This window comes from Callorhinchus milii, unplaced genomic scaffold (assembly GCF_018977255.1).
Source record: "Callorhinchus milii isolate IMCB2004 unplaced genomic scaffold, IMCB_Cmil_1.0 Scaffold8, whole genome shotgun sequence".
Taxonomy (NCBI): Eukaryota; Metazoa; Chordata; class Chondrichthyes; order Chimaeriformes; family Callorhinchidae; genus Callorhinchus; species Callorhinchus milii.
In genome coordinates this window covers 514,656-541,795 of record NW_024704749.1, presented here as the reverse complement: position 1 = coordinate 541,795, position 27,140 = coordinate 514,656, and the positions used below count along the sequence as shown (strand labels likewise).

General features: G+C 44.3%; 1 protein-coding gene and 1 non-coding gene across 2 annotated transcripts in view; one reads left to right on the top strand and one right to left on the bottom strand.

Moving 5' to 3' along the window:
• The window catches only part of ddx51 (DEAD (Asp-Glu-Ala-Asp) box polypeptide 51), a 36,238-nt gene that overhangs the window by 6,845 nt on the left and 2,253 nt on the right, over nucleotides 1-27,140 (bottom strand). Inside the window, exons 3-11 of the mRNA XM_042337332.1 lie at nucleotides 19,985-20,078; nucleotides 18,281-18,492; nucleotides 13,395-13,545; nucleotides 12,054-12,199; nucleotides 10,121-10,192; nucleotides 7,492-7,598; nucleotides 5,799-5,907; nucleotides 1,530-1,675; nucleotides 276-483 (exon numbers count right to left, since the gene is read on the bottom strand). Coding sequence (XP_042193266.1) covers nucleotides 276-483; nucleotides 1,530-1,675; nucleotides 5,799-5,907; nucleotides 7,492-7,598; nucleotides 10,121-10,192; nucleotides 12,054-12,199; nucleotides 13,395-13,545; nucleotides 18,281-18,492; nucleotides 19,985-20,078 — 1,245 coding nt within the window. The remainder of the gene's footprint in view (nucleotides 1-275; nucleotides 484-1,529; nucleotides 1,676-5,798; nucleotides 5,908-7,491; nucleotides 7,599-10,120; nucleotides 10,193-12,053; nucleotides 12,200-13,394; nucleotides 13,546-18,280; nucleotides 18,493-19,984; nucleotides 20,079-27,140) is intronic.
• Nucleotides 20,320-20,396, top strand: trnaa-agc. Its single transcript has one exon. It is a non-coding gene; the product is annotated as a tRNA-Ala (tRNA).

Sequence of the window (27,140 nt, the reverse complement as noted above, 5' to 3'; positions counted from 1 at the left end):
ACTTATGGTTACAACTTAAGAAGTGAGACTTGACTTACACCCTGACCCTCCCGCTGAAATTCCTAACCCTCGAGCTGTACACAGCAGATAATAACTAACGAGCAGCTGTACAAGTCCAGAGAGACAAGGAGAGAGAGAGAACTAGCGAGAGAGCAAGAGAGCAGCAGTGAGGCACATCCTAAAGGAAGAGGAGATATTATTTCCACAGACGGAGAGCTATCTATGGCTTGGTTAGTAAGGCAAGCTAAGTATTTAGACAAACTGTTGGTACTCACAGTCAGCCCCTCTGGCAGGGTGTACTTCATTTCCATTTGATCCACTGAGTGATGGCCTTGGCTCTGGGGCCTGCATTGCCCCGGTGCAGTGTAAGTTGAGGTAAATAGCTGAGGCTGGTAAAGTGACAACTGTTGCAGTTTCTCAGGATTTGGGGTAAGGGTAGCAGAGAACAGTAGCTTCTGCAGCGGCATCTGCACACACGTGCTGCTGTGGAACAAAGTTTGGTGTTTGATACAATGAGATCACAAATTTATAGCAATAAGCTACTCAATGAAGAAATGCGAGCTACACCAGTAAATGCATTCTCCTATAATTGACTATGCTGTAGAACAAATCACAAACCCACATATTCCAAGGCCTTGCATCAAACTCAAAACACTAGTTTTGGTTTGTTAAATGGAATCATTTTATAATCTACACACAGAAACATAGCACACCAACAGCTGTAAGAAGATTTTGAAGTAGATCTGTGGCTTCCAGATATTAAACACAATAACAGACTGAATTTAAAATAATTTAAAAAGGGCTACTGGACACTGGGTTTTTAAGTCGTTTAAACTGTGCTGTGATGAGAAACTCCAAACCAGGAAAAACGTGGTATTTACTTTTAGCTCAATATACTCTGCCAATGGAGTGACTGGTGTTACCCAAGCAACAACACACAGAATGGGGTGTGTGCCCACGATTCCTATTTGCCTGGTTTTCAATCTCACTTATAAGAGAGAAAGAGATGAAGCTGGTTCCTCGCTCTTATTAGCTGTACTACAGCACTGGCAGGGCAGCTAGTTAATAGGATTAGTATTAATTTATTGTTGGTCAGCTGAGTGTCTGACATGTGCGGAAACCCTTGCTTAAGAGAATCCAAACCGAACACAATTCTATGCACCTCAGCTGTACGTGGAAATTCCACCTGAGCTGTGGATGGGAACCTAATGGGGGAGGGGGAAAGATGACCGAAAGTATGGTTAAGAGTTGTGGAGAGCGGGGCAAATGGTTGAAAGCCACACAGCAGCGTCCCACAAACAGTCATGGATTGAAGTGACCAAATTATTATTGTTATTTTATTCTAAAGGGATTATTACCCCTGGAAAAGCAGACATGCATCTATGATGCGCAACTCCCAGCACAGCAAAATACTAACGCTGCCAGTCACACTCCCCTTCAACAAGGCTCCCCGGCACTAGCAATATGCTACTTTCTCAATAAAAAAGGTGTTATTGTTGTAACGCTGTGAAGTCCAGCCGTCTCCTTACCTCTGTGCTGTGCAGAGACCGGGCTCTGTTCTCCTGAACAGTTTGCCAGCAGCTAAGTTTGCATCCGCTTGATACACTGCCTTTACCACCTGCATTAGCCAGTCTTGGTGCATACTGTCAATCATTGTGTCTGCTTCATCGATTACCTACAGCATTAACATTAGTAACACATAAACATTGTACAGCACTCATCCACAAGCTCCATCAGTTCACCTACATTGCACTTTTCAGACAGGAGACTGGGGAATACGTTTATACCATATTCAGTGTTAGCAGAGGCAGTGCAGTTGCAGATCCCTGATCTGCTTTAAATAATACGGCAGTAATAATCCTTACATTTGGCATAGTTTCATTTTCATGTTGGGAGGACTTCTCAAAGCGCTTCACAAAATATACTGTAATGTACAGCAGCCAATTTGCACACAGCAATGTCCCTTAACCAGAACAAATACGAGCATTTATATAGCGCCCCTCACGCAGGGTAGTGTCCCAGAGCACTGGGGCAGGGGGTGGGTAACCAGAAGTCGAAGAGAAAGGTCTTCAGGTACGACCTGAAGATGGGGAAGGATGGGCCAAGGCGGAGGGATAGAGGTATGTTCCAGAGTTTCAGGACGTTGTGGCTGAAGGCACGGCCACCAATGGTAGAATGGGGGGTACGAGGGACATGCAGGAGGCCAGAGCCAGTCAAATGGAGACAGCGGGTCGTCGGTTTGGAAGTATCCAGGTGGGAAAGGTGGGGAGGTGCCAGGGCACGAAGGGATTAGAAGTGTGAGCATCTTGAAATCGATCCATTCAGCAATAGGGAGTCAGTGGAGCCCGGATAGAACTGTGTGATGGGGTTACGGAATTTAATGCGGGTGAGATATGTGGGTGGTGGAGTTTTGGATCAGCTGGATTTTGTTGATGGTGGAGCTGGAGAGCCTGGCAAGATGGGACATAAACAGCCATGAAGCGAGTGACCAATGTGACCTGGGTAATTGTAAGCCAGGACTCTGGGGGAAACTTTCTTTGCTTTTAAAGCGCTCTGAGACACCGTCAAGCGTGAACCGCCCTATATAAATGCACGTTGTTGTTGCTATTGTTGAATAGTGCCATAAGATCTTTAACACCGACCTGAACGGGCAGATGGGACCTGTTTAACATTTCATCCAAAGGACGCTCCTCCAATAATGCTGCACTCCCCCATAACTGCGATGCAGGGTCAGTCTAGACAAATCGTGAAGTGGACACAATCTTCTGGCTCACAGGTGAGACTGCAACTATCTGAGCCAGGCTGGCACATGTTCTGAGCTTCTCGGCTATGAGCCAGTTTGTCTTCTCCCCCCACCTCACCCATACAATGGCTTCAATGAGTGGTTAAATGCGAGGATTTTGTTTAAAATAGTAATAATTTTCTCCCTCAGTCAATGGCATTGTACAGGTAAAAGATCAGCTTGTGATCATAGCTGTGCCGACAGGCAGACATGCTGAGCAGGTATCAAATTCTTCTCCCCAGTTTAAGAGCAGTTTAAGATTAAAAGAGTTGCCTAATTGTCTTTGTCACAGGAACATCTGGAACGGGAAGAAATTGGGGAGCTTGGGATCAGCATCAGTTTCATTTCTGCATGTTATAATAACGAACAATATAATTTCTTCTAAAGCCTTTCAAACAGCTTTCAAACAATCTCCTCTGATAAAAGCTTTTGGTAATAAACTTACACCTTAGCAGAATTAATATGATTCTTTCCTTTATTTCCTTTCATTCTGGAAATTTGACTTCAATAAACTTGAATAAGTTCCAAAATGAAAGGAAATGAAGAAAAGATACATAAAATGGAAATGTTAGGCCGAGGTGGCAGTGTAGCTCAGTTGGTAGCATTCTCGTCTCTAAGACAAAAGGTTGTTCATTCATGTCAGATATGGAACTGATGTTCAAGTGCAATGCTCCAGAGCACTGTGTTGTCAGAGGTGCCATCCTTCGGGTGAGAATGTTAAACAATGTCCCATCTGTCTGTTCAACTGGACTATATGGCAAAGAGAGTGTTTCTCCTAGAGCGTCGTATAATATAATAATAATCGTTGCATTTGATATCGCGCTTTTCAGGTCTTCTAGATGCCTCAAAGCGCTTCACATAATATACTGTAAAGTGAATTGACTGTATATTTTGAGGGCAAAACCCGGCAGCTAACTGCGCACAGCAATGTCCCACAAACAGTCGTGGATTGATTGACCAAATTATTATTATATATTTTTTGAAGGATAGTCCTAGCCAATTATCCCCAGGGAAAAACTGCTCATTCACTTCAAGGCTGTTTGTGGCATATTGCTGTGTGCAAATCGGCGACTGCGTTCACCTACAAAATACACAGTACTACACTTTACAACAAAATCACGTGAAGCACTGAGACATTTCCCATTGTAAAAGACTCTATATAAATTGCAAGGATTATCTATTAGGTACTGAAAGATCCCTTTCAAATGATACAGTTGATTAAGTTTAGAGTATATACTGTGAAGCGCTTTGAGATGTCTCAATTACGTGATAGGGCGCTATATCAAATCAAGGATTATTATTATTATTGTTTGGGTGTTGTTTATATATATGGAAGTTGACCCTGTATCTGAGGATGACATCACCGAGGAGCGCGGAAATGAGGAAAAGGAGGGGCCAAGGATGGAACCTTGGGGTACACTGCAGGTGACATGGCGGAGGCGGGAGGAAAATCAGGAACAACAAAATTAAATTTGTAAACCGCCTTTCACGTCTGGAGGACATCCCAAGGCACTGGACATTCAGTGTTTCGGACCCAAGCTGAAGGTCAGGATCGGGGTGGGTGGAAGGCAGAAGGGAAGGAGGGTGATCGAAAGCACGGTCAAAGAGGAGGGTCTTGAGATGGGTCTTGAAGGAGTCAAGGAAGGGGGTTAGGCGGAAGGACTGCGGGATGGAGTTCCAGAGGGTGGGGGCAAAAAAAACTTTTTGCACTATGTCGAAAGCCTTGTGTAAGTCAATTCAACATAGGTGGGTTTCCCCTTAGCCTTACAACTGCGATCTCGTACATGTCCCACACATTCCTCAAAAGAACAGAAGCCAACCTTCTTATTCCAGTTCAAACAATAACCCTCCAATGCATGCAATAAACGTGCAGTGACTACCTGCAGCGTCACTTTAAGAGCCATTGAAACCAGTCAGAACCCTTTGTAGATCTATGTCTCACTAGGGTCAACCGTCTTGTGGATAGACACCACAACTGCACTGACGGAGTGAGTGCCTCAAAGAGAGTCCTGTTGACCAGCGCAAGACCACTTTAAAGGCCCAATAAAATTGTCCCAGAAAAAAATTGGCCATTCACTTCATGGCTGCTTGTGGCATATTGATGTGTACAAATTGACTATGTTTGCCTACAAGATACAGTTACTTCACTTTACATTAAATCCTGTGAGGGGCTTTGAGAAATCCTCATGATGTGAAAGGCACTCTACAAATATAAATTGCATTGTATTTGATCTGTTCCAGGCATCTGCCAATGCCACATTGCAAACAGACCTTAAGAACATCAAAGTGACTGGCATGTCAAAAGCTGTCCTGGAAAGGCCCGCCCACCACGTTTAAGGCAGATAGTCTTCAGATAGCTGATGAGGAAACTCTGAGGCTTGGAGTCACAACTGCTGGAAGCATTACCCAGAGTCTGAGTTTGTGAAAACAAGATCATACCAGCGCCTGGAGCCCACCTTAATTGGCTGCAGAGAGGCCAGCAGCTGCTGCTTAAACTCTGCACCTCCAACTGGTGAAACCATTGCTCAATGGGAAGGGACGTGTGCCTGAGCTGTTGGTATCAAGATGGTGGCAATGCTCTCACACATTTCATGCTCAGCTGGGTTGCCCACCGGGAAGCTTGCAGGCTTGGTAGCTGCCACCCACCTAGTGAGAGCTCAAACCCACACTTGTCAGAGGTCAAACAACCAACTGGTATGTAGGTGGGATGCATGGAAATCTCAGCTTGGTTTGGAAACTCTCCAGCAACCTGACAGCTGGCTGACCAAATAAAACATATCTGGGGGATTGTTGGTCAGGTTATCTCCCTTCCTTCTCAAATAGGATAATAGGATCTTTAACATCCATCTAAATAGGCAGTTTAACATCTATTTAAAATGCACAGGAATAAAACAAAAGAATATTTATAGAAAACCCACTCTCCATAACCATTAAGAATTCCTCATTCCCTAATAACTAGTGTTTGTAAAAAACACCAGCCTTCCTTTTGACAACTTACAAGCTCACCAAATCTTACCAAGTATCTCAGATGTTGCAGGCTAAATCCGGGTGTTCTTGCAATGTGGTCCACAAGACGACCGGGTGTGGCAACGACAATATCTACCAGACTGCGGTAGCCTTCAATTCTGTAAGAATGGAGTAGAAATGGACTCAGCAATTAAGGGCAAAAGGACATCTCTCCCTCCCACTCCCCTGTTTCCTCTAGTCCTCTCCCCACTCCCACAGGCCTGACCATGCCCAGCTGACCCACTGCTTCTAGTCTCAGTGTGTGTGTTTGGCAGCTGCACCTGACCCAAGCTTCCCATTCCCTGACCCATTGCCACGCTTGTGGCCCCATCTCTCACACTCCCATTCGCTGCTCCTCTCCTCGTGCCGTCCCCGCCTTCTCCCATCCTCAGTTCCATCATAGACTCGCCATTGACTGCCCCCAATCTCACCATAGGGCCTGCCTCTCCCATGCCCTAGGAACAAACCTCTTCTCAATCATCCACTCTTCCCCTCCACCTTCTGTAATTGCCTTCAAGAATGTACATTCCCCGTAAATAGTCTAATCAAGGACAAAAATGTTGACATACTTGGTTTCACTGAAACCTGGCTCACCTTCCCCACATCTGGCTACACTTTACACCATGCCGCCCACCTCAACCATCATGGTGGCAGCATTGCTCTTCTATCCAGGTCCTACCTCAGCCTGTTCCATTCCTCCTCTGGTACTCTCTCCTCCTTTTAGCACGTCACAATCATTTTCACCCAAACCCCAGGGCAAATTTCTCATAAACATCTTGCACCATAAAAAATTACAGCACAGAAGATGTCAGCTCCCTCAAGAGCAATCATTTTAGTCCCATTCTCTCCACTTTGCCTATATCTCTGTAGCTGACTGTTATTAAGGTATTCATCTAGTTCAATCTTGAAGGGCAATATGGATTTTGCCTTAACCACCATTCTCAATCTTAAATTCCCCTAATTTTTACCTCAAAATACATAGCACGTCACTTTACAGTGTATCCCGTGAAGCACTTTGAGACGTCTCAATGGCATGAAAAGTCACTATATCAAATGTAAGGATAGTTATACATTTTTTTCTAAGTATGGTTTGCTTTTGAAATTCTTATCCCAAATAGCTGTTCCTTATTCCCTTTTTTTAATTTTACTGTGAGAAAACTGCTTTCCTCTGTGAAAATTGAGGCAAATAATTTGTTAAATAGTCCAGCCATCCCCTCCTCTTTCACCAATTTACTGCTTTTGCCTAATCCCATCCCTCCTGAACTGTACTTTTGCTTCTAATATGTTTAAGTTTCTAAAAACTTTTACAATTCCCCAAAATATACAATCTTTTAATCCAACTTCTCACCTTTACTAAATATTCAGAGGTCCTATGCTCTTTATTAGACTTAGCTCCTTAGATGTTCATGGTGTATTTTGGCTGTTTCTAATTAACACATAGATCTGTTAACCAGTTTCCCTTTTATAATTCAACTTATTCCAGCTTGGTTATTCCAGCTTGGTTATTCCAGCTTGGTTATTCCAGCTTGGTTATTCCAGCTTGGTTATTCCAGCTTGGTTATTCCAGCTTGGTTATTCCAGCTTGGTTATTCCAGCTTGGTTATTCCAGCTTGGTTATTCCAGCTTGGTTATTCCAGCTTGGTTATTCCAGCTTGGTTATTCCAGCTTGGTTAGCAGATTGCTTCAGAAAAATGGCTACTTACGTGTGCTCAACAAGAGAGGTCTGTTCCACAGCAAATGATTTCTGTCCAGCCATCAACACTACCCTCACACCCGTGCCGTCAGCATAAACATTGAAAACTTTACACACCTGAGGGAAACAAAGCTATTTGAAAACACCTCAGCAATCTGTACCAATTTTTAATTTTTTTATTTTTATTTGGTCAGCCTGTCTGTGACACATGCGGAAACCCATCACCATGTTTAAGAATATCCAAAGTAAGATGAGATTTGGATATTCTGAAGCATGGTGATGGGTTTCTATATGTGTCAGACCAAAAGAAAGTTACTTCCATCTTTTATTATAGATTTCAAAATCTTGCCAATAACCAATGTTAGGATGATTGTCCTGTAGTTTCCTGTATTACTTCTATTTTAAAAACAGGTATTACATTAGTCATCCTACAGACCTCTGTCACGAGTCCTTTTTCTATAGAGTTCTTATAAATATTGAGCTTGTGTGATTTATTTTAAGCCCTCCACTTAACTGTTGCGATTTTACACCCCGCCACATCTGTTCTTACTGGATTTTCCTTATTAGTTTCCTATGTAAAAACCGAGGGGAAGAATTCATTTAGCATTTCTGCCATTTCATTATTATAACATAATAATCCTTGCATTTGATATAATGCATTATCATGTCTTCGAGATGTATCAAAACGCTTCACAGAATATGTCTTTTATAAATGTTCACAGTGTTAAGATTAAGGGTCATCCGTTTCGAACAGAGTTGAGGAAACCCTTCTTCACTCAGAGTAGTGAATTTGTGGAATTCACTACCCCAGAAGGCTGTAGATGCTCAGTCAGTCCTTGAACCTATTCAAGACTGAGATTGATAGATTTCTAAAGATTAGAGGGATTAAGGGATATGGGGATAAAGCAGGCAGATGGAGTTAGGTTAGAAGATCAGCCATGATCTTATTGAATTACGGGGCAGGCTCGAGGGGCCGAATGGTCTACTCCTGCCCCTAATTCCTATGTTCCTAATATACTTTAAAGTGGATTAACTGCATGTTTTGTGGGCGAAATGTGGCAGCCAATTGTGCACAGCAGTGTCCCACAAACAGTCGTTTATCTCCTTAATGTCCCATGTCTGCTTTAACCATTCTTTTATTGCTAACATGCCTATAGAACAGCTTACTATTTTTGCTACTTCTTTTATATGTTTTCCTCTTTGCTTTACTAATTCTTTTTAACCTTGTTCCTAAATTTTCCTCCATTATCTATTCTGTACTATTCAAATGCTTTTTTGTTTTCACCTTCTTGTTCGTCCATGCGTCCCATTATTTGTTAATTTTTAATTAATTCCTTATTTTTTAATGGAATATATTTCTCTTTCACATTCTACCTTGTGCTTAAAAATCTTCCTTTGGTGCTCAACATGTTTGTTTGCCAATTTTTCCCTTTAGTCTACCTCTAGTCTACCTTGGTTAGTTCATTCCTCACACTATTGTAATTCACTTTTTTCCAATCAAAAGTTTCACGTCTTGTTCAGCACCTGTTTTATCATCATTTTGAACCTTATTATACTAAGCTTATTACCCCCGAGGTCCTCCCCTACATTTAAATCCTTGATGCTCTGATTCACTACTCATAACTAGGTCAACCAAATACTTCTCTTGTTGGGAGTTTTTAGAGATTGGGACAGAAAACAATACTGCTCATATTATAAAGCTCTTTTTCATTCTTTATCTCTAACCAGATGGATTCTGTCTCTACCCTGTAAGTATTTATATCTATCTCCTTTCTAGTGTGAGTATAGTCTCTGACCAATTCTGCTACTCCACCTCCCTTATCCCCTCTCTGTACTTTCAAAATATATTGTATCCTGCAATATTTAATTGCCAATCATGTCCAGGTTATAACCATGTTTCTGTTAATGTAATTATATCCAATTACTCACTTTTGATTACTGCCTCCAGTTTTCCTATTCTGTTCCCCGTGCTCCGTGTGTAACTGTACAGACACTGCAACATATTCCTATCTTTCTCTGTCTTCATACTTTTCACTAATACGCTCTGGGACGCTGTGTGAGGGGCGCTATATAAATACGAGTTGTTGTGTTCATTTTTACTCACAACTTTTCCCTGACTACTTAAATTCTGCTCATCTCCACTCTATGCTGCCAATGATTACATTAAGGTTATTTGATTTTCTGCATGTCCCAACTCCCTCACTTTCTCTCTGTATTGCAAAAACTTTCTTCCCACCCTCCTGCCAGATTAGTTTACATCCTCTGCTGCTGCCCTAGCTATTTTCTCAGTGAGGAGACTGGTGCCAGGTGTAGCCGAGCTATTCCATACCGCTCTTCCTGCTCCATAACTGGTCCCAGTGTCCTAAGAATCTGAATCCCTCCTACAGCATCTGTCTGGCCACACATTTACCTGCCTTATTTGCCTGTTAATATACTGACTGGCACGTGTCTCAGGAAATCATCCTGAGATGACAACCCTTCAAGTACTGTGCCTTAATCTATCGCCTAATTGCTGGAGCTCTCTTTGCTAAAATCTATAACTTGAATACCAAACTTCTACTTTGACGAAAATTGATCACTGAATCCAGCTGTCACTTTTCCTGCAGAGTTAGAGGATGTTAAACCTTCCATTACATTACCTGCTGAGCCAGTTCTTTAGTTGGGAGCACCACCAGAGCTCGAATTCTGCAAACAGCACGGTCCATCAGCGCCTGGGAAAGAAACAAAGTTTTACTCATGGAAAAGAGATTGTTTTTCTTGACACATGCAGAAACTCAGCACCATGCTTAGGAGTATCAAATCCAGAAGTCCATGCAACCCACCTACACATGGAAATTCCCAAGATATTTATTGGAAATGGTATGTGCACTGGAGGGACGCAGCCTGCTTACCCAATTCTGCAGAGTATTAGGCACAGGTTGGCAAGAGCCAAGGCTTGGGGACCTCAGAGTGTACGTTGGGGTAACCGCTGGGGTCTAACCAGCTAAAACCGCTTGCCATTGAAAACAATGTCCGGCAAGTTTTCCCGCTGCTTATCCTTATGGGTCACCCATAAGGGCTTTGGTTTGCAGGGTTAAAAAGGGCTCAGTGGGAAGAACCTCTGCCCCAGAGCCTCGCCTGCCCTTCTAAAACCTGCCAATGAGCCGTCATCAACAGTGCCCTGGAATACTGTGGCTCCGCTTGGCTCAGTGATGGGTTGAGGAGATCACAAGTGGCTGGCTCAATCCTGACAATCCTGTGTCAAGCATGTCACGTTTGAGCCAGTTTAGGTGCAAGGAGACCCTGCTACCTCCCCCCAAGGTGGATAGTTATTAGTTGGCCATTTGACATCCAAAATGCTTGGATTTGAGCCCTCAATAAGTTGAAAGGCAGTTACCAGGAACTCCCTGCAAGCTACCTGGTGGGCAACATAGGCTCAACATGAAATTTGTGAGAGCTTTGCCAACAACAACATACACTTATATAGTGCCCTCTGCGCAGAGTAGCGTCTCAGAGCGCTTAGATATTGCTGCCATCATATTCCTCCCCACAACTTGACAAACATCCCTTCCATTGAGCAGCGTCTCTACCTGTTTGCGATGCGGAGCTTGATATACCAGCAGCATGAGAGAGTACATACAGGGCGACACTATAGTTATTGTTTTGGGGTTCATAAAATGAGATCCGTTATTATAAGCAAGCATGTGCCCTGGTGAAATGCCTTATATCTGGGTCAACCTCCTTCAGGGACAGCAGTTTCCTCCAGCCATGGTCTTTGGGGAACCAAACGAGAAAACAAAGAAAATAGAACATGAGGAATCTCATCCCACCAACAGTAGCAAAATTTCTTGATGTGTATAAACCCTAATCTTGGGATAACTGAACCTAAGACAATTCAAATCCTAGAAATATAAATTTCACAACTTTGTTTTTACTTAACATAAGAAGAACGGTTGGTTCCTCAATCCCCAACTATTTGTGGGACACTGCTGTGTTCAATTGGCTGCTGCATTTCGCCCACAAAATAGTCAATATATTTACAATATATTCTGTGAAAAGTTTGAGACGTCTCAACCACGTGATAAGGCGCTATATCAAATGCAAGAATTATTATTATTAAGAAGAGTTCTGATGTTTTAGTGAGTTAAGTCAGGGCGTCACTTCACTTTTGGTAATACTCAATGTCGCTGAATGATACAGAACAGAAACATGAAGGTTTGAATCCTGCAATTTTATTGAATTAGTCAATCTCAGCTGGGATAATAGTCACAGTTACAATGGGCTCAGAAAACCTGAGAAGGAGGGAAAAATCAGTCGGGGTTACTGGTCCTGATTGCTATCCTCCTTCAAAGTGAATGTGTGGGACCAGATCCTGGCTGAGCTGTGGATATCAGACAATGTTGCGGGACTGTTAAAGGCTTGTGATAATGCTTAATATCTCTTAATATAGAATGATGCTCGATTAAAACCTTTCAAATACATCCTTTACATTTCGGCCATTTAACATCCAACAGCTGTGGTTTCCAAAGTACCAGAAAATATTTTTGCAGCCAAAAGGGCAAAGAATTAAAATTCCAACTTGATGCAGCTCACCTGAAGGACAGGGATAAGGAAGGCCAGAGTTTTCCCGCTGCCAGTTGGTGCAGACACACAGATGTCACTTGGCCTGTAGCCCCCGCGCCCCAACATGAGCCCATGCTTTGCACTCTCCAGCACCATGGGGATGACCTCAGCCTGAACTGCAAGATACAATTAAACCAAAAATACATTACAAGTGATATTTTACAAAAGAAATGGGTGTGAAGTTCAGTTTGCACTGACCGTGCACAACCATTGGCCAGAATGCAGGGTGGCAGTGCTTGTGGAGAGAACAGCAAGTGATCTCCTCTTCGACACCAATCACTTTCTGAAGCAAGTTTGTGGCCTTCACTCTGTGCATTCCCACAGCAACAGATACCGAGACCTCAAGTGTGAGGACAATATCCCCTGGTATCTGTAACCTAGTATTTTTACGAGCTAAACAGAAGAGTTGGAGAGACTGATGCATACAGATGAATACGCCCATGTCTAATCAATAAGTGTTTTATAGGGGTCTTCACATGGATAATGCTTTGGAGCACTTCACAGATTCTTCCTCTGATGACATGTGGAGTTTACCTGCTGCTTTGCCCACCTTTTCATCCTCTCCTCCAATTCCAAATGCGAAGAGATTGACTTTCTCACAGTCCCAAATCGAACAGATACACAACTGCTGCCTCTACCACCCCCTCATACCCTCCTGATCTGGCCAGTCCCTTTGCCCAGGATACACCAGCTTGTTTCATGTCCCGACAACATTACCCTCAGAGGAAGGGCCTTCAGGCATTCTGTTCTCACTCTCTGGAACTTCATCCTGGAGTCCCTCTGACTTGCTTCCTTCCTCACCTCGTTCAAATTCCATCTCATGATCTACCTCTACCTCAGTTCCCACCCCCAGCTCAGGTGCCAAGTCAGTATTATTAATCACCTTGGGATGTCCTCTCAACACTCAAGGCACTATATAAATGTCAAATTGTATTATACTGATGCAGATGAGAACAGGGGAAACAGAGTTTTGTATCAGCTGGAGCTTATGGATAGATGAACTAGTGAGACAGACTAGTTTGACAAGTTTGGTTGGGATGTAACAAAGGCCTGGATAAGCAGCATTTGGTATGAGATGGGGCAGAGATGGGCAACGAAACCTTGGAGAAGGTGAAGAAAAGTGATCTTAAGATTGAATGTGAGGAAGGGTAGAAGCACTTTCATTTCTGTCCTCTGTACTAGTCAATTAATTAACAACACAAATTATGCCTTCAATACAGTCTTATGCAGGTATAACAACGACAGTGAGATCAAGACATAGGGCAACACCCTCAGTGCACAGCTGACAGTCACTATATCAGGGAACCATACCAGGGAAGAAGAAGTGGATGCCATTGCCCTGCAGCTTCCGAAGTAGTTTGGGATGGATTCCAGGCACAGCCTCAATCGGTGTCAAATGCTGTTTGATGTCTCTGTTGACCAGCATGGGGTTGGAGAGCCACTGGGGCAGGGTCCGTTGCACCTGAGGAGAGACAGCATTGAAGTGCAATAAATAATATAATAATAATCCTTGCATTTGATATAGCGCTTTTCACATCTTCTCGACGTCTCAAAGCGCTTCACAGAATAGACTGTAAAGTGAATTGTCTGTATATTTGTGGGTGAAACGCGGCAGCCAATTGTGCACAGCAATGTCCCACAAACAGCCGTGGATTGAAAATAACCGATTTATTATTGTTTTGTTTTGGAGGGATTATTATTAGGTGTGTGGAGTAAGGAAACTTGCCCAAGGTTTCCCTGCCTGGAATTGAACCCAGGTCTCTCACTTGGAAGGCAAGTGCTCTAACCACTGAACTACAGGACTCCACAATAACCAAGAAGTCCTGAGTTAAACAGTGTTTATTCCATCAATGCCAACACCAGGTGCAGTGACAGAGAAACATCATTAACTGATGACCACAAACTCATCAAATTACTCTCACTATTGTAGCAATTTACACAGATGGCTACGGGAAAGGAAAATGCTACTGTTTCACCAACCCAGAATCACCAGCTTCATATTTAATCCATAACACTGACCTTTTCAAACATTGTTCCAGGATATTTAAATAAGATTTGAATGTGATTGCAGCAGTCATTCTGTATTTTCCTTACCCCCTCCTCCATGTCAAACTCAGGCTGTTGTGTGTTCTATGAGGAGTTCTATGACCAGCATCCAGCCATGTGGCGATGCGATTCTGTGTATGTGAAGTAACAATTAATGGGGGGATGGAAATGAAGATGATTGGAGAGAAGACGGTCTCCCTCGCAATACCAACAGACCATTCACCAGACCATACTTTATCCAGTTATCTATTCCCATTTGTCAGCCTAGATCAACTGTTAGTCTTTGAGTCAGAAGGTAGTGTTTTTGGGGGGTTAGCTGGATGTCTGACACATGGGGAAACCCATCATCGTGTTTATCCTCAAGGTTTGATTACAGGAACTCCCTCATCGGCCTTCCCAACTCTTCCCTTCACAAACTGCAGATCATCCAAAACTCTGCAGCTCGTGTACTCTCACGCACCAGACTCCGTGACCCCATCACTCCCACCCTCACCCGACTCCACTGGCTCCCCATCCCCCAGAGGATCGAGTTCAAGATCCTCGTCCTCACCTTTAAGGCCATCCATGTCCTTGCCCCCTCCTACTCTCTGATCTGCTGACTCCCTACCAACCTGCCCGCTCCCTCCATTCAGTGGGCTCCGGCTGCTCCATGTCTCCCGCCCGACCCACCCTACCGTCTGTGGCCGGGCTTTCAGCCTCTCTGCCCCCACACTCTGGTACTCCATCCCACGGTCCCTTGGCCTCGCTTCCTCCCTCGCCTCCTTCAAGGCCGGTCTCAAGATCCTTCTCTTTGACCGTGCCTTTGGTCTCCCTCCCACCTCTCTGCCTTCCCTCACCACTACACCACCCCTCCCCAATGCTCAGCCCCCGACACCTGACTGTTCAGCGCTTTGGGACGTCCTCCCGACCTGAAAGGTGCTCTATAAATGTCATTTTGTTGTTGTTGTTATCCAAATCAAATCGCACTCCGTGCATCACTGCTTGATGTGGAAATCCCAGAGATAGTTATTGGAATGGAATGCGTATCTTGCTTCCCTAATTCCACAGAGTATTAGGTGATGGTTGGCAACTGAGACAAACTTTACCAACTGATAAAAGTTCTTAAGATTTCTGTACCGTCAAACTTGGGATGTTTCAGCACAAAATACTTCCACTGGGTATCAACACCAAGCACTCCTAGATCAAGTACTGCCAAGGTTGGATCCCCCAAAAACCTTAATCTACTTCTTTCCCTCCTTTACCATCTCTTCAGTCAAGCATTTGCTGCCATATTGTTCTATTACCAGCGTGTGAATGGGGACTCCATGGCCAGGGAAGCGAGTGCTCTGAGATACTGAGGTAGCCCAAACACAAGTCTTGCCTCCCAGGTGCCAATTGCGCACTGCTGTCCGCAATTGGCTGCCGCGTTTCGCCCACAAATATACAGTCAATTCACTTTACAGCATATTCTGTGAAGCGCTTTCAGACGTCGAGAAGACGTGAAAAGCGCTATATCAAATGCAAGGATTATTATTATTAAGTCAGGGTGCAGAGAATTTGGGAGGAGGGAGAACATACAGCAGTCGTGGTTCATGTGGGAACCAATGATACGGAAAGGAGTAGGTTACAGGTTGTGCAGAAGGAGTTTCAGGAATGAGGAGATAGATTGAGGGCACAGGACCTCAAGGTTACAATCTCAAGATTATTCTCTGTCCCATATACTGGGAGAAAAGTATGTCAAGCGTCCCAGGAAAGGGGTCAAAGGTTGGAAAGATAAACAAAGATGTCAGGGAGCAAAGAGGGCATGGATCAAGAGAGGGAAGAACTGTAAAGAAACCCACAAGATCAGAGACAGATTTGAGGGTGGGAGAGGAAATGCAAGATAATAATAATAATAATCCTTGCATTTGATATAGTGCTTTTCACGTCTGGAGGACGTCCCAAAGCGCTTCACAGAACACACTGTAAAGTGAATTGACTGTATATTTGTTGGCGAACGCGGCAGCCAATTGCACACAGCAATGTCCCACAAACAGTCGTTGATTGAAAATGACCAATTTTTTTATCATTGTTTTTGGTTTTGGAGGGATTATTATTAGGCTCTGTATGGAGTAAGGAAACTTGCCCAAGGTTTCGCCTGGAATTGAACTCAGGTCTCTCGCTTGCAAAGCGAGTGCCCTAACCACTGAGCTACAGGACTCCACGAATCAGCGACAAATAAGGTAAATAAAGAGAAAACAATGGAGAAAAGTAAAAGAGAAGAAATAAAGTACTGCAGGCCAACTTAAAGCGGTTATAAATTAATGCACTAATGTGTTAGAAACTTTTGTTGGGTTGGGGAATATGATTAGGGCTTCTGTTTCTTGGTGTTTATTAATTTCATTTTTCTGAGTTTATTTTTAGCAATTTGAGTGTTCATAAATCAGGGGGTTCTGGGATATTCGTTACTGTAATGTAATACTGTAATGTAATGAGAAGCTACTGTTGTGCACAGAGAGGAGAGGCACTCTCACACACACGTCATGTCTGCCTCCTCACCAGACCTGTTAGTGCCAAGGAGGAGATGGAGAGGGACAGTAACAACAACAACAACAAAATGACACTTATAGAGCGCCTTTCACGTCGGGAGGTCGTCCCAAGGCGCTGGACAATCAGGGATTAGGACCCGAGCATGGGAGAGGGGTGGTGTAGGGGTGAGGGAAGGCAGAGAGGTGGGAGGGCGACCGAAGGCACGATAGAAGAGAAGGGTCTTGAGACCGGCCTTGAAGGAGGCGAGGGAGGAAGCGAGGGGAAGGGACCGTGGGATGGAGTTCCAGAGTGTGGGGGCAGAGAGGCTGAAAGCCCGGCCTCCGATGGTAGGGCGGGAGACATGGAGCAGCCGGAGCCTGATGAACGGAGGGAGCGGGCAGGTTGGGAGGGAGTCAGCAGGTCAGAGAGGTAGGAGAGGGCAAGGCCATGGATACCAGGGCCCTGCCAACAGAGAGAAAGAAAACGTCATCTTAGAGTTGTGTAACCATTTCTGGTGTTTTTCTGGTGTTTACTGGTGTCTATGGCTGACAGTCACCAGTTTATACAGCACAGGAGGAGGCCATTAGGCCCCATCGTGTCTGTGTTGGCTCTTTGAAAAGAGCTTCCAAATCAACCCCACTCCCCCGCGTTCTCCCCATAGCCCTGATCAACCCCACTCCCCCGGTCTCTCTCCATAGCCCTGATCAACCCCACTTCCCTGCGCTCTCCCCATAGCCCTGATCAACCCCACTCCCCCGCTCTCTCCCCATAGCCCTGCAAACTTGTCCCCAAATAATTATCTACTTATCTCTTAAAAGCTGTTATTGAATCGGTTCCCACCGGCCTTTCAGGCAATGCATTCCAGATCCCAACAACTCGCTGTGTGAAAACATTTCTCCTCCCCTCCCCTCTGTTTCTTTAACAACTATTTTAAATCGGTGTCCTGGGGTTACCGACTCACCCGCCAGTGGGAATAGTTTCTCCTGTTCACCCTATCGAATCCCCTCATCATTTTGAAAACTTCTATTAAGTCTCCTCTTAACTTCTCTGCTCCAAGGAAAATAATCCTCACTTCTCTGCCTCTCCTGATAACTGAAGCCCCTCATTCCTGGTACCATTCTGGTCAATCTCCTCTGCACTCTCTCCAATGCCTTGACATCCTTCCTAAAGTGTGGGGCCCAGAACTGAACACGGTCTCTACCTGAGGCCTAACCAGTGTTTCATATAAAGATTCATCACAACTTCCTGACTTGTGTATCCTATGCCCCTATTTATAAAGCGTTGGATCAACTTAATGAGTTTCTTCAAAGAAGAACTGAAAATGTAGATCAAGGCAATACTTTGGATTTCCAAAAGGCATTTGATAAGGTGCTGCACAGAAGATAGGGCCGTCAGTTACTTCTACCATCCTGGTAGTGGCATGCTACAATAATCATGGAGATATTGACTATTCATGGCAATTAATCTATCAATTAGTCTAAACAAACTCAGGCATGAGGTGAGGAAAACCTGCTCTGTAGATTTCTATGCCAGCATCATCGTCAGAGTAGAAACATGGAAATCTGCACAATACTAGTTTGGTGGCTGTTCAATGATGTACGCTGAAAAGGTAAAACACCAACTACAATGCAACAATTATTACAGGTACGTTAAACAGTGCTAACCTTTTGGATAGGTTTCTTCTTGAAACCACCTAGAATAGTCAGACTGGGTTGGGGAGCTGAATTCTCTTCACTCTGATGCACATTGGCAGCACTTTTTTGCTGGTGCTCAGGATCTGCCATCTCTCCGTTCTTTTTAGGTGAATCTGTTTGCTTCACAGCTGTATCTGTCAAATCTGATTCAGTTCCAGGGTCCAGCGTTTTATCTACAGATTCTGTGGAACAATTTTCAAGGTTTTAATTTTCATTCTTCAGAGGATACGCATCAAAGGGCACCTTATAAAGGAGAATATAGGATTGAAAACGTAAACCCAGAACAATACGTTATAATAATAACAACAATAATCCTTGCATTTGATATCACGCCACATCATGTCTTCGAGACAACTCAAAGTGCTTCACAGAATATACTGTAAAGTGAAACAACACAAAATACTGCAGATGCATTCTGACGAAGGGTCGTGGACCTGAAATGTTGACTCACTTTCCTTTCTCCATAGATGCTGCCTGACCTGCTGAGTGTTCCCAGCTACCTCTACTGTAAAGTGAATTGACTGTATATTTTGTGGGCAAAACGCAGCAGCCAATTGCGCACAGCAGCGTCCCACAAACAGTTGTGGATTGAGTGACCAAATTATTATTATTTTGAAGGAATTATTATCCCTGGAAAAGTGATTCGCCAATCAACTAACAACCGGGTTCCTACTTACTGCTGGGTAAACAGAGGCGTGTGGAGTAAGGAAACTTGGCCAACATTTCACTCTGCCGGGAATCGCTTGCAAGGTGAGTGCTCTAACCACTGAGCTGCAGGACTCCACATTATGATTCATCAAAGCAGTAGAACAAGATGACATATGTTTAGAGTTGAAAAGGGCAGTTTCAGGAGATATCAGAAAGTTTCTCTTTACTCAACAAGTGTAAACAACAATAATAATATAATAATAACATAAATAATAATAATATTAAAATAATAAAACAACAAAATTACATGGGTAAAGCACCTTTCACGTTGGGAGGATGTCACAAGGCGTTGAACAGACCGCTTCGGACCTGAGCTGGGGGTCGGAGTCGGGGAGGATGGAGGGCAGGTGGGGAGAAGCAGGGAGATCGAAAGCACGATTGAAGAGGAGGATCTTGAGATGAGTCTCGAAGGAGGCAAGGGAGGGAGTGAGGCGGGGGGTCTGCCACTTGACCCCTCCCTCTAAACAACTGGAATAGGTTGATAGGAAGGGTGAAAGCTCTGTCGCCAGGTACTCACCCGCACGAAACTCCGTCCTCCCATCACACCAGCCCTTGCCAGGCTTCCAGCGCCTTGGGACGTCCTCCCGACGTGAAAGGCGCTCTATAAATGGAATCTTGTTGTTGTTGTTGTTCACCGGCTTCCAATCGCTGAAAGGATCGATTTCAAGATCCTCTCACTCATTTTTAAATCCCTTCATGCCCTCGCTGCTCCCTACCTGTCTGGCCCCACCGCCTCCACCACCCGCTGCCTCCAGCCTCCTGTTTGTCCCCCTTCAACAACTACGCCCTGAAACTTTGGAACTTTTTGATAGTGCTTATGGTCACCTCTCCACTGTCTCTCTCCGTGGCTCGGGATCAGACTCCGCCGCTGTCAAGTGCTGCGGACACTACCCTGTGTGAAGGGCGCTGTGTAAATGCGAGTTGTTGTTGTTGCTTTGATACCCCCATTTGCACCGTTATTCATACCTTTCTCCTTTTCTCTCTTTTTCCTTTCCTTTCCGACACTCATCCTCTTTTTTGCGGAGAGCAATTCCTTCTTCACGTTGTCCTGTTCGGCAGTCGAGCGAGGCGGGGGATGTGAAGCAGGCCGGAGCCCGCTGAGAGGAGGGAGTGAGCAGGATGGTAAAGGTTTAGGAGGTGGCAGAGGCAGGGGGGAGCGAGGCCATGGAGGGCTTTGAAGGTGAGGACCAGAATCTTGAACTGTATCCTCTGTGTGATGGAATGTCCCACAAACAGCTATGAACAGCTATGAAGTGAACAACCAATTTTATTTGGGGGATTGCTGGCCAAAGAACTGTGGAGTCCTGTATCTCAGTGGTTAGAGCATTTGCTTAGCGAGCAAAAGGACCTGGGTTCAATTCCCGGGCAGGGAGAAACATTGGGCAAATTTTCTTACTTTACACGCCTTTGTTTACCTAGCAGCAAGTAAGAACCTGGTTGTTAGTAGATTGGTGGATCTCTTTTCCAGGGGTAATAATCCTTTCAAAAAATAATAAAAAAATTATAATTTTGGTCATTCAATCCATGATCGTTTGTGGGACGCTGCTGTGCACAATTGGCTGCCACATTTTGCCCATAAAATATGCAGTCAATTCACTTCACAGTATATTCTGTGAAACACTTTGAGACATCTCAAAGATGTGATAAGATGATATAGCAAATACAAGGATTATTATTATTATACCTGTGGATGTTCCTCTTCGACCAGGCCTTTGGTCACCTACCCTGTTTCCAACTTGGTGTCAAACTACACCAATGTTAGGCACTCTCCCGAAATGAAAAGTGCTATATAAGTGCAATTTGTTGTTGTTGTTCAAGATCCTGGTCCTCACCTTCAAAGCCCTTCATGGTCTTGCTCCCCCCTACCTCTGTGACCTTCTAACCCCCTACCATCCCGCTCCCTCCCTCCGCTCAGCGGGCTCCAGCCTGCTTCATGTGTCCCTCCTCGCTTGCCCCACTATTGGCGGGTGGGCCTTCTGCCACTCTGCCCCCACCCACTGGAACTCCATCCTGCAGTCCCTCCGCCTTCAAGATCCACCTCAAGATCCTCCCCTTTGACCGTGCTTTCGATCTCCCTGTCTCCCCACTGCCCTCCACCCTCCCCGACCCCGACTCTCAGCTTGGGTCCGAAACTCTGTCTGTCCAGCACCTTGGGACGTCCTTCCAACATGAAAGGTGCTTCACAAATGTAATTTTGTTGTTGTTATTTGTTGTTCTGAAATGCTACTTGTGTGCAGGGCAATATATAAATGTATATTATTGTTGTTTTGTACCTTTGATTCATCTGCAAATTTTTGAGATTTCTCCCTCTATTCCTAAATCCACATCATTTATTTATTGTGTGGTAATTACTGTTGTAATAACTGTGCGGTAAAACATAAAGACAGAATGTTCAAAATTATTGCAACATAACACATTATTGCCACATTTATATTATAGAACACAATTAAGGTGTGAAGTTGGAACCTAATCTAAGGGTTTGAATTGTTTATACATAGAATAGTAAAAGTGGAGTCCTGTAGAATATTGAGTAGAGCACTCGCCTCCCAAGTGAGAGGACCCGGATTCGACTCCGGGCAGAGTGAAACTTTAGGCAAGTTTCCTTACTCCACACTCCTCTGTTTACCCAGCAATTAGTAGGAACCTGATTGTTAGTCAATTGGTGGATCACTTTTGTATTTCATATCTTTATTTCAATGATTCTTTCTTAATTGTCCTTTAGGAGTTAAAGTCCCTTCTTCAGGCCTTTTTTCTTTAATCTTCTATTAATCTTTCTGATCATCTAATCTGTCTTCCGGATCTTGTACATTTCTCTTTCCCCTGTCTTATTTTTCTTTTTCTCTTTTTTTGTTTGTCCTTCTCTTCATTCATTACTCTTTTTCTTAGCTCTCAAGACATTCTTCAGTATTAGTTTCCTTTGTCTTCTATCCAATAGGATCCTAGGTGTTTATGGAATTTTCCATTTTTCTCCACCTTTATGTCTCAATATTCTTTCTGAACCATACTTTCTTGTTTATTTCAAAACTCTTTTCCTTCTCCCTTTTGTGTCTTTTCTATTCCCTCTTTACAGCTGTAGTTTTAGTCAGTACTGCGAGATAATCCTTTTCTTTGCAGTTGAACAAATCTATTCCTATTTGTTCGGCCTTGGTGCATTTTCGTGTGCCATATGATCGGTTTATGCTTCTCCTGGTTTTGATGTCGGGCACATGTGTCATGTTTGCTAATTTATTCCATGTGTGTGTTGATGCTGGACTAAAACTCTACCTCTCTTGCTCTTTGCTTGGCTCTCTCCATCCCCAGTGTCATGGGGAAAATGATGAGTTAGAATTCAAATTTCAAAGCTAGAATAAAATTCTATTTTATGTTCTTCATAAACATCATTCTCAATTCCTATGGTTTTATTATTATTATCTCCCTTCTATATAATCATGCCTTCTTGTTGGTATAATTCAAGTCTATATTGCCATTATGGTCTAACTTCTTCTGCTGTGTCCTTCTTGTTTTCAGGCTATCCATTTTGCACCATGTTATTAATGGCAGCACTTACTCCATCTCCTCTGGTGACTTCCTTTATTGTGTTTGTTTTGCTATCCCCCACATATTATACTCCATTTTCTTTATTAATCTTTTGTCTTCTTCATTGCCTTCTTGACACGCTGCTCGACTCTGCAAACCACTCTCCACCTACATACCACTCAGAACCAGAGAACAGGCTCAGGCAATGGCATGCTCACTCACTGCGTGCTCAGACAGCGTGTAAACCTTACAGAGTACATTAGGTGTGCCACTTGGTAGTCACACAGCATTCTGAAGTGAGACAGTTAATAAAAGCAGGGGAGAGGTAGAAAGCATTTAAAGTAAAGTAAAGTAAACAAAGTAGAATACTGGCGTTAATGTTAACAATGACTTACAAGAACAAGACTTTGGGATGTGGTTAAGCAGCAGGGATTGTGGGAATGGGACTGTGGAGTCCCCTAACATAGTGATTAGCACGCTAGGGGACTTCTTACACTTCATCTCCACAAACGGTTTCTCCTCTAGCCCCTGGACCATCTCGTGCGGTGTTCCTCAGGGGTCTGTCCGTGGCCTTCTCCTCTTCAGTATCTATATGCTCCCTCTTGGTGACCATCATCCGCAGACATGGGGTCAACTTCCACATGTAGTCATACTTGACCAACTTCGTTGAATTCTTTGAAGGGGTAGCAGAAAGAGGAGACAAGGGGAATGCAGTAGATGTAATATATTTAGATTTCCAAAATGAATTCGATAAAGTACCACATAATAGAGTAAGTTTAGAGCATGTGGAGTCCGGGGAAACATAGCAGAATGGATAGCAAGCTGGCGACAAAATAGAAAACAGAGAGTAGGGTAAAGGGCAGCTACTCAGACTGGCAGGGGGTGGGCAATGGTGTTCCACAAGGATCGGTATTGGGACCCACATTGTTGTTCACAATATACATCAATGATTTGGTCTCTGGGATCAGTTGTAGAATTTCAAAATTTGCGGATGACACCAAATTGGGGGAATAGTTAATACAGAGGAGGACGACAACAAATTACAGCAAGACATTAATAAACTTGCTGAGTGGGCATTTAAATGGCAAATGCATTTCAATGTAGAAGAGTGTGAGGTGGTACATTTTGGTAGAAGGAATAAGGAAGTCACATATATCCTGGAAAATAAAAACCTAAATGGGGTAGAGGAGCAAAGGGATCCAGGGGTACGCATACACAATTCACTAAAAGTAGCAACGCAGGTTAATAAGGCCATAAAAAAGGCAAACCAGGCATTGGGTTCATTTCTAGAGGGATAGAAATGAAAAGCAGGGAAGTTCTGGTAAACTCTATAGAACCTTGGTTAGACCACACTTAGATACTGTGTGCAGATCTGGTCCACATGTAGAGACCCTGGAGAGGGTGCAAAGGAGATTCTCAAGAGATGATCCCAGAACTGAGAGGTTATACCTATCAGGAAGGACTGAACATACTTTTTCTCTTGAAAACAGGAGGGTAAGGGTTGACCTGATAGAGGTCTTTAAAATGAGGAAAGGTTTGGATTGGGTAGACATAGGGAAGATGTTTTCACTTGTGTGAGACCAAAACCAGAGGCCATCAATATAAAATAGTCCTAAATAGATCAAATAGGGAAGTTAGAAGACATTTCTTCACACAGAAAGCAGTGGGAATGTGGAACATGCTACTGCAAGGAGTAGTTGAGGCAAATAGCAAAGATGTATTTAAGGGAAGCTGGAGAGGTACACGAGGGAGAAAGGAATAGAAAGTTTTGCTCGAGGCTTAGTTGAGGAAGGGCAGGAGGAGGCTCATGTGGAGCATAAACACCGGCGTAGACCAGTTGGGCTGAATGGCCTGTTTCTGGGCTGTATATTCTAATGTATTCTAAAGTATATTTTAATGTATGCGGATGACACCCAACTCTTTCTCAGCCCCCATCCTTGACTCCAGGCCCCACTGCTGTCCTGACAGAATGTCTGTCAGACGTCAAGTCCTGGATGAGAGCGAACTTTCTTCAGTTGAACGTCAACAAGACCGAGGCTCCTGATTGTCTCCCGTCAGCGCCTCCTCACCTCAGGCGCTGACAGCATCACCATCCATGGCTGCTCACTGCACCTTGCTAAGTCAGTCCGGAACCTTGGGGTCTTGACCCTTAACTGTCCTTTCTACCCCACATCTGTGCCATGATCCGCTCTGCCTTCCCCACCTCCATAATATCCGCTCTGCCTTCCCCACCTCCACCACTGTCTCACGCCGCAGGCCGCAAAACCCTCATACTTTGTTACATCGCGGCTTTACTATGCAAATTCCCTGCTTGTCGGCCTCCCCAACTCCTCCCTCCATAAACTGCAGATCATCCAGATCTCTGCAGCCCATGTCCTCTCCTGCACCAGGCTCCATGACCCTATCACCCCCATCCTCGCCCAACTCCACTGGCTTCCCATCACACAGAGGATACAGTTCAAGATCCTGGTCCTCACCATCAAAGCCCACCATGGTTTTGCTGCCCCCTAGTTCTGTGACCTCCTAACCCCCTACCACCCTGCTCACTCCCTCTGCTCAGCGGGCTCCGGCCTGCTTCACATTCTCCCACCTCGCTCACCCCACTGTTGGCAGGTGGGCCTTCTGACACTCTGCCCCCACCCTCTGGAACTCCATCCCGCAGTCCCTCCACCTCGCCCCCTCCCTTGTCACCTTCAAAACCCATCTCAAGACCCTCCTCTTCGATTGTGCTTTCGATCATTCTGCTTCCCCCCCTGCCCCGATCCCGACCCCCGGAAATTCTCTCTGTTCAGCACCTTGAGACATCCTCCCAACCTGAAAGGCGCTTTACAAATGTAATTTTGTTGTTGTTGTTGTAGTATGCTCGCCTCACAAGTGAGGAGACCCGTGTTCGATTCCCAGGCAGGGGATGTTGGATACTCCTAGAATAAATTGACAATGAACAAAAGGGGCAATAAGAAGAAGGGCAGGAAGTACAGAAGGCACTGGGAGTGGGTCACAGTATGGATTAGAGTGGATTAATAAAGTGGATTATTGAGAGTTTGGATTGACAAATAAAAAAGCTGCTAACACAGCCTTGATTTGCATTGACTTATATTACAAGGTGTCAAGAGTGAACTGAATTTGGACTGAATTGGACCACGAGATTGGAAGCCGAATTAAAGAAACAACATGCAGACTGGAACAAAAGAATATGAGGCCACAGTGAGGTGCAAATACCAAGGCCATTGAAGTTAAGTGGCAACCTGAGGCATAATTGGAACCGGTTTGAATGGTATTTGCCTTAGCCAGCAATATGCTGCAGCTGCCAAGAAAACATGATAAGGCGCTATATCAAATGCAAGGATTATTATTATTATTATTATTATTATTATTATTATTATTATATAAACAGCAAGATAACAGCAAGCTGCTATTATTCTAAATGCAGCAGGGGGAGATTCTAGAAAATACTCTGAGACCCTGGAAAGGGCTATAGACATGGCTTTAGATTATATAATGAATATTATGAGAGAAAGGTGTTATGGACAGAACAATATAATCGTTGACAGGTATAAGTTTAGCACAAGAAAACAAGGGCCTGCGGAACCATGTGCCCAATATTTTGCTGAATTATGGTCACTCAGCAAAACATCCAAAATGGGGCCCTGAAGGAGAAATGATTAAAGATCAAATTGTGATCGGGATTAAAGACGGCATAATAAGGAGCAAGCTTCTGAAACAGGAAGACTTGAATTTACAGCAAGCGGGACAAATAATAAACATAGAAGAAATGCTTGTAGCTCATAGGAAAGAGTTTGGGGAATGGGGAACTAGAGATGGAAATAGATAAACTGGCTGGGGAAGGAGCTGGAATAACACAGATGAAGAATACGGAGCACAGCCAGTATACAGACCTAGAGAAAGATATATAACAAGAAGACACGTGAGCAATGTGGACAAGAACACCCTTCCATCCCTCTCTCTCACTGAAAATCCTCCTGGTCTACTGCCCCCTAAGCCCCCCGGCTCCTTCTTTTCTGACATCTCTACTCTCCTCTCTTCCCTGTCCCTCTGCTCCGAGCGCCTGCTCATAATGGACAATTTCAACCTCCACCTAAACTCCCCTTGCACCAATTCTTCTGACTTCACTGCCCTCCTCTCCTCCCTAAACCTCACCCTTCACATCAATTCACAGACCCACAACCTCATCATCACCCATGGCCTTGACATTTCCGACCTGAGCATAGTGGACAAGGCCATCTCGGACCACTTCCTCATCTCCTTCTCCTCCCACATTCCTCTCTCCAAGCCGTCAACCATACTCTACTGCCCGTGGAAAAGACTCCCCCCTGAGACCCTCACAAAGGCCCTCACATCCTCAAATATCCTATCCTTCTGGCCTTCTACCCGCAGAGATCCTGAAGCAGCTGTCCAGCTGCTCCATGATCGCCTCTCCTTCACCTTCAACTCTCTTATCCGCATGAAATCAAGGACCATCTCAAACCCACCCGATCCCCCTGGCACAACAACCAGCTTCGCTCCCTAAAAACTCAAACCGGCTGCTCAAGCGCAGATAAATAAATAAATAATCCTTGCATTTGATACAGCGCTTTTCACCAAAAGT